Source organism: Castor canadensis, chromosome 5 (genome assembly GCF_047511655.1).
Source record: "Castor canadensis chromosome 5, mCasCan1.hap1v2, whole genome shotgun sequence".
Classification (NCBI taxonomy): domain Eukaryota; kingdom Metazoa; phylum Chordata; class Mammalia; order Rodentia; family Castoridae; genus Castor; species Castor canadensis.
Window position 1 is genome coordinate 13,688,920 of NC_133390.1, and position 8,465 is coordinate 13,697,384.

General features: G+C 35.5%; 1 protein-coding gene across 1 annotated transcript; it reads left to right on the forward strand.

The window, feature by feature from the left end:
- Nucleotides 1-6,536: 6,536 nt before the first annotated feature.
- Nucleotides 6,537-8,103, forward strand: Krtap27-1 (keratin associated protein 27-1). Its single transcript, XM_020152736.2, has one exon. It carries the CDS (start codon nucleotides 6,720-6,722, stop codon nucleotides 7,353-7,355), a length of 636 nt encoding a protein of 211 aa, XP_020008325.2. The 5' UTR covers nucleotides 6,537-6,719; the 3' UTR covers nucleotides 7,356-8,103.
- Nucleotides 8,104-8,465: the final 362 nt, after the last annotated feature.

Consider the following 8,465-nt stretch of genomic DNA (forward strand, 5'->3'; position numbering starts at 1 on the left):
CTTTCTTCTATTACGACAATTGGTTAATATTAATGCATCTCTCCTCACCTATACATAGGATGACTTTAAATGAAAATGATGATTCCTCAAGTCTCAAAATTGAATCTGGCAAATATATGGCACCTAGATCCATATTGAAAATAGTTAGTTTAGGAGTGAGAATCGGATCTGACTAAATCAAAGGAATACAAGGAATAGGGTGGAGAATTTTTCTAGTGAAACTCTTTTTATGGACTTTCCTGAAGCAACTCTCCTTACACTTTGCCATTTTTCTCCATATTACTTATGGCCTTAATAATAATCTAAATTAAACCACTTGGGAGAGGTAAAACAAAAAAACTGAAATGCAGAACTAAGTCTGGAACATTTTACTTCCAGGTTAAGGTTTATTTGTACAAATAAACTTTCTAATTCGTTAAGATATTGTGAATTACAATTTCTGTTACTTATAACTAATAAGTTTATAAATAAAACACTTATTTAAAAACCTTAAGCAACATTTCATCTCAATAAAATCATGTTAATGTGCTCTCACTGACCGTTTGCAGCCCACCTCTTCACTTTCTGTAGTCCCTTCCTTTTATTCCCCTACTGTCATGGCTTAATTCTGAAATGTCCAGCTACAGGTTCATGTATTGAATGCTTAGTGTCTGGCTGGAGGCACTATTTTGGGAGGTAATAAAAACTTCAGGAGGTAGAGCTGTGCTGGAAGAGATAAATCACTGGGGTTTTGTCTTCCAGTATTACACCTGGTCTTTGGTTCCCTCTTCTCTCTCTGTTTCCTGTCTGTCATGGCATTAAGATCCTCCTCCTTTGCATGGTCCCAGTGCCACCATACTCAGCTTCTCATAGGCCCAAAATAATGGAGTCAGCTGTGAACTGAAACCTCTGGAACTGTGAGCCAGATTAATTCTCCCACAGGGACAGGTATTTTGTCATAGTGATGAAATCTCTCACACACCCATCCATAGTTTATCATCATGCACTCTATCAATGCTCCTACATCCAATGCCTTGAACACATTTTGCAGACCTGTGTTCATATATTATAGAGACTCTGGAAGGAATGTTACATCTATATGTTTCTTCAAAACCCATGGAAATATCCTCCCTATTTATTTTTTTTCCTTTTTTTTTTTTTTGAGGAACTGAATTTTAAACTTGTTAGGCAGTACTCTGCCACTTGAGCCATGCTTCAATTTATTTTGAGGTAAGGTCTAGCACCTTTTTTATTATTATTTTTGGTGGGACTGGGGTTTGAACTCAGGGCTGTGCTCTTGCAAAGCAGACACTTTACCACAGAGCCACACTACCAGTGCACTTTGCTCTGGTTATTTTAGAGATGGGGGTTCATGAACTATTTGCCCAGGCTGGGCTAAAACTGCTGTCCTTCTGATCTCAGCCTTCCAAATAACTAGGATTGCAGGTATAATCTTTTATCCAGGGTCAATTATGCATATTTTTAGTCACATAGACAGTAAGTAATCTTCTTTTTTTCATTTTTCTCTCTTCTTTCTTCCTTCCTTCCTTTCTTTCTTTCTTTCCTCCCTCTCTCTTTTTCTCTTTCTTTCTCTCTCTCTTTCTTTCTTTTTTTCTCTTTCCTCCTTCCCTTCTTGCCTCCCTCCTTCTTTCCTTTCCTCCGTCTCTTTCTCTCTCTCCCCCCTTTTTCTTTTGACTCTTTGAATCAAAATCTGCTATAATTGAACTTTGAATGACCAAGGATTATCTGTAAATAGCAAAATTACTGAGAGATAGTCCTTGAGAAGAAATGGTAGACTTACAATTCCTTTTACTTTTATATTCTGAACAATTTATCATCGAAGACACTCAGCAAGACACTGAGTTTATATAGCAAAGTTTAATTTTTCCCCTCAACAAACTCTTTTTAAGTTCACCAATGTGGGCTTAGTCAGAGAAATATACTTTTCATTCGCTCTCAGAAATTACTCTCAAATACTGCAAGATTATTCAGTGTAAAGTTGTTGATTTCTGCTAGCATGCATAGTAAGCAAAAGTCTATCAACATTGTTCTTTAGTCTGTCTTGTAAAAATTTCATAATCTTAATAAGGATTAGATAGATCTATGCATGGTGGAACATTCCTATAATCTCGATTACTCAGGAGTTAAACACATGAGGATTGCAAATTGGAGGTCAGTCTAAGCAAAGTTAGGGAGAGTATCTCAAAAACAAAAGAAAACATAAAGGTCTGGGGGTACCACTCAAGTGTCAATGGCAAGGCCCTGGATTCAAGCCCCCGTGCCACACACACACATAAAGAAATGGAAAGAAAAAAATTAGATGGCCTTAACTGAAAGTGAGGATTTCATTTGGTAGATGAAGTGATGTGGTGCAATTTAATGTCCTTTTTGACTCACAAGTGTTCAGATTTTTAAAGAAAAGCCTAAAATGTGACAGCTGGAGAAGACCATAGAGAGCCTCTCCTCTCTTACAGGGTATCCACAGAGGCAACTCATGCAGAACTCATGAAGTGAAATAACGGCGTCAACAAGGCTGGAAGCTATTTCTCTTGCCTCTTGGCTGAGTATTCTCCACTGTATCACGATGTCTCTATGTGAGTGACTTCTTGATTAGAGTGAAGGAGTATGCTTAAATTTTTAAGTTGCTTGGTGAGCTAAAACTGAGGCAAGGATAAAGTAAATGAATTGTGGGAGGACTAGACTAAATTATGTGATTTAAGGATGATTCTAATTATTTTATTTTATTTTGCATCTTACTTTATATTTTTATTTTAATGTGACAAGTAAAGTCTAGGATATCCACATGATCAAAGATAAAACCAACATAAATTATTCAACCTTACAACTGCCAGTGTTAAGCTCTTGAGAGATGGAGACAAGTTATATCTCCACCTTTAACTGGAACGACAAATACAACCCAAACTTTAGAAAACATTGGAATGTGGAAAATTACAGACACAGTAATATCCTAAATGTAAGAAATACTGTGTTTATTTTATCTTATAATTTTGTATCAATCTCAGATTAAGAGAAGTGTCTTTGTGTGCATCAAAACCCTTAATCTTATCACAAAAATTTGCTCCTCTTATTTATGTGTAACTCATACATAATCTCATGGTTAACAAAACACATTTATAAGATTTGACTTCTTATTCATTTTAAAAATAAAGAAACGAAAGTCATGGAAGTGAAGCAGTTTTTCAAGAGTAGAGCTTTGGATTATAGGAATCAGCTTAGAATCCTGACACTGAGTCTAGAATTTTTATAATTAATTGCTTTCCCATATCAAATGTTAATATTCTGCCCTCTGGTGGTTATGTGGTGCTACTGCAGCTGCAATCATTTGTGTACTTCAAGACCAGGTGAAAACGGAATTGTTTAACTACTTTGTAGCAGCGTATCCAGTTACCACACACTCAGTAACTACTTCTTTGTATTTCTCAAGACTACTAAAAGACAGACTACATAATTATCATTATCTAAGTGTCTGCAAAATTAATACTTCTTTTTTTAGTAGGCTGCCTTAAAACAATCCCAAGGTCACTAGTTGCTCTAACCTACGTCATTCTGTAGTAATAAACCAGGTAACTCCCTCTGTAAATCCAAGAATGACTGAAATCTGTATATACTCATTGAATCAAAATTATATGCTGAAACACCTATTCATCCAATTAAGTACAACGTGGAAGTTAACGCCTCATCTCCAAAAGAAAAGAACTTACGGAATGACACTATTTTAAAACGACATGCCTAACATCACCATCTAACAGTTGGAGATTAGGAACAGCAGAGATCTACACCAATTTACTACACATTGTGAGGTTAATAAGAAGGCTGTCTGCTGGAAACAATTGTGTGAATTCTAGTTTATACAATATGCTGCTTTGCTCACACAATTTGGCAAGAGGACTCTTGTGCTTCCAGTGAAAAGTGGTGCCCTTTTCATTGCAAAAGCTTTCTAAAACACTCCTACATGCAATCAAATATTACTTAAAAATAACTAACTCAGCTTGTGGCATGCTAGTAAGTGACTTTCTTAATAATATTATTACTTCAAAAAAGGAAAGCTAAAAGGTAAACATAATTTTTTTTCAAGCTCAGTACCCTTGCCAACTCTTAAACATTTGGTGTATGTTAAGGTTTCAAAACTGTAATTCATCAGAAATTAGGTACACTCTGGATGCATTTTTATTTAGCACTTTTTAGTCATCATTTTTTCAAAATGCACTTATGGAGCTCTTATTTTGTGGTATTCAAGCACCATGCCCATTTTGGGGGTTATAATAGTGAGAAAGATTTGTAGAACTCATAGCAAAGGAGCAAAGGCACAATGGAAAAACACATGAAACCATCATAAATTCTCTCTAAATGGTGATGGAGAACTACTTTAAGAGGTAACTCTTCAGCTGAGGGCCAAAAGAAAAGAAGAGTTATATGCAGAGGGAGATGGGGGAGAAAGCAGTAAAGGGACCAAACAAAGCCATGGCAAACACTGAGTCAATAAAGACTCAACTTGTCCAGGGAGCTGAGTTAAGGCCTGTGATTCTGGACCCTCTTGCCTATTGGGCAGAGGATAAGGATAAGAGTTGGAGTTAAAAAACAGAGTAGTGACCAGATTTTGAAAGATGTTAGAGACCAGGCTCAGATGAATAGTTCTTTTCTAGTCTCAATAAGAATCTGTCCTCACAAACTACAATGGAAGTCTCTCTAAAAAAAAAAAGATATACATAATATCAAATGGGTTATGATAGCGTTATGTGGAGGGTATGATGGGATCTTCAAATACACAAAAGTAGCATTTCAAAACAATAACTAACTTGCATATGTTACAAATGTGTTTTATACAAGTTGAGTGTGTAGCTGGTCAAGCTGGAAGTATTCAAATATGTGTTGTTTTGAGTACAGTGTAACATACCTAGTACTTTGAATATTAAGTATGGGTACTTACAGGAATTATTCAGAATTCTTATATGTTCTTGAGGTTCTTCAAACTTAAAAACAGAAGCCTAAGACACTGCACTGTGAGTATTCTGTTGAAGCTGGGCCTGTAATTCCAGCACTTAGAAAGCAGTCTGGGAGACCCTGAGTTTGAGGCAAGTCTTGGCTATATAGCAAGACCCTGTGTCAAAAAAGAAAGAAAGGAATAAAAGGAAGACACTTCCATTCAGTTTTCTTGCCTTAAATTGAGCTAAGTAAACTGAAGAATGTGTTACAGAAATTATGCTGGTAGGTTCTGTGCTGTGAGTATGACACTGCTAATTATATCATAATAATGCAAAACATGCAAGAATTGATCATTTGTCTGAAGACTAAAAATCAAAACACAGAATAAACAGGTATGAAAAGCTTATCAGAAACAGATTTGTTGCACAGGAAAACTATTAACCTTTGATAAGTAGTCATAATAAGAAGTTAAAATTCTCTGGAATAGTGATCACTTGAGACTAGGAAGGGTACAGAGGAAGTAGGATGACAGAAGTTAGATAATAGATACCAAAATACAGTTACTCAGAGGAATAAGTTCTGGAGTTCTGTTCTGCAACACAGAAGGGTAAGTACAATCTACAACAATATATGATATATTTCAAAATAGCTAGAAGAGTGTGAAGTTTTCCAACACATAGAAATTGTGAGTGTCTTAGGAGACAAAATGCTAATTACTATGATTTGATCATTATACATTAGTATAATGTATAAAGTATATAATATGTATATAGTATAATGTAGTTATGTATCAAATCACTATACTGCACTCCATAAATATGTAAAAACATTGTGGCAATTTAAAATTACAATAAAATATGCTTTGTAATCTATTCCCACAGAACATGTCATTATCAATGTATTGTATATTCTTTTACATAGTTTTTACAGTTTTCATTACTTTCTTTATATCAACACTAATATCTCCTCATTTTAAAATCTTAATATAATTTTACATAATTTTATAACTATCATCATTTCCCTTATTTCAACAACAAAGTATCTTCATTGCTAAATCTTATTAAATGTGTACAAGACAGAAATAGTAAAAATTGCCCACTTTCCATTTTTTAAAAAAAGATTGGTAATTCAGAAGAAGAACCAATAACCTATAACTGGTAAAATAAGAAAAGGCTTTGAGTAGGAGTCTTCAAAGAGAAAAGGGGAACAAAATGACAGACACAGAACAAGATTGATAGGATAATGGCTCCATCTAGCACTCTTGAATGACAGAAGAAGCAACACAATTGCAGGGTCCTCTCACATCCCAACCAAATGGAAAGCCAAGGTGCCTTTCCAAGGTGGGCTCAGCTGGATCCACTTCTCAATAAACATTCCATGAACATCTCCTTACCACATTCTACTAAACTGGAATGCTAGTGCTGCTTATTAGTCAGTATTTGATCAGCTGTTTCCACATATAGTCCTTGTCTACCTACCAACATAAAGAGTCATGGGTGGCTGGCTTGGGTGACATGTTGGGACTCATATTTGACAAACCTCACCCTGATGAGTCATCATTGGAGCTCACATGAAAGTCATTTTAAAGATTCACAAAGGACTTGCATCTTTGTTAATAGGACATCATTTCATATATAACTAAACAAAGTACTAATGAGATGGTATCCTTCAAATTAACAATGAGGAGCAAAGGAGTCTTGAAAAAAAGCCAACACCCTGCTTTCTGAGTGCTATATAATCTCCCCAGCAAAGTTAATCTTCAAACTTGGCACGTTGAGTCCTTTTGACCAACTTCAATGAAGGGTTTTAGCAATATGTCTCATAGTCACCACCACTCATTCAGGAGCTTCGGTAAGGCTCCATCACTCTCTGCCATTGTACATGGCTCTAATCCTGTAAGTTTTGAAGATGGATTGTTTTTGCCCAGCAACTGTCACAGCAGAACCTGGCTCCTGGACAACATTCAAGAAACCTGCAGGGATACCTTCAGCTGCCAACTGACCAATTGTGAACAGGACCAGTTCACAGAGAATTCCTATGTGCAAAGTTCCTGCTTCCCCAGAGTTGTCCAAACAACTCGTTCCAATTCCAAGTCCTGTGAAAGAACAAACTGCCAGTCAGGAAGCTCCATAGCAGTAAAGAAGTGTGCTGCTCAGCCCTGCCAGTCAGGAAGCAGTCAGAAAATGAGTTTTATAGACCAGAGCTGCCAACCTGCGAACTACATGGCAAAGTGCTGTCCAGTAAAGGCTCCTTTGTCTAAGAGTTACCAAACTCTGGAATATAAATCCATTCAGTGCCAAACTCAGATCCCTGAATCTAGTTCTTATAGACCCTTGGTCAGTGTTGCATCTGAGCCACAACTCCTGGAATCTTCTAGCACTTATGAACCAACTTGCTGTGTTACTGGTGGTTTGCAAATGCCTAGTAAGTGAAGAATCTTTAGGGGAGGTGGCATATTCAAATTGATTTCTGAGATATGTAGGATCTTTAGTTCTCTAAGTGCAAAATATTGTGTGTGTTTGTGAGTGAAAGAAATGTTTTCTACTATCTCCAGAAACAAGAATTTCCTTTTCTTTTGGGGCATTTCTTGTAGTAAGCGGGAGTTGGAAAGCATGTTAAATATTTTAGATCAGTAGCACGCTATTTATTACAGAGCAGAAATTTGTCACCTTGTAATATCATGAGACTGTAAAAAGTTATCCTTACACTTTGATCACTAGTTATTGTCTATGGAAATATTTAGCATTGGTTCTGGCTTATTAATGAAAGTGATGCTAATATAAGAAATTCAGAAAATATTGGAGTTAAAACAGACCTAGAAGTCAATGTAGTCCTATAAATTCTGATGGGTTCAACTGTATCAGAAATGTTATCAACATTAAAAACATAACGAAAATCTGAGCCAAATTGTATCATTCGTTACTTTATTCACTGAATCCAAGCACACTTATGTTAACTGGGAGGTGAAATCTTTTCTTGAAAAGTGCAAGAGAATTTTGAATTTCATCTGCTGTGGACTTTAGAACCATGAAGTAACCAAAACTCTTTCAACAGAGTAAGTTTAAGTTTAGAATCTTCACTGCCTTTCTACTATTTTCCCCTAGTATTTAAGTGCTTTTTGAGTGGAAAAATGTTCTTTCTTTTAAATAAACTTCTTCACTTGGAATTATAACCTTAATTGTCAAATATTATTTTTATTAAAACTTTTTGTGAGTTTTATAGCTTTTTTATATGTGTGAGTTCTTTAATTTTTTAAATAAATATCACTTTAACAGCCTCTTCATTAACTTGGTATGTCAGCAATATATTCTGAGGTATGTCTATCTTAGTATCTACAGTTCTAAATCATTCTTTTTAAATTGCAACTATGTCACTTAATTGTCAATTTCCTGAAGTAATTAGTAGAACACATCCCACTTTCCTATAGGTGCTGTTATCATTCCTGATTTTCTAAACCAAGAACCACATGAATTACATTAAATGTTAAAAAGACAAAAAAAAAAAGAAATCACTTGTACAAGGTGAATGTCCACTACTACATG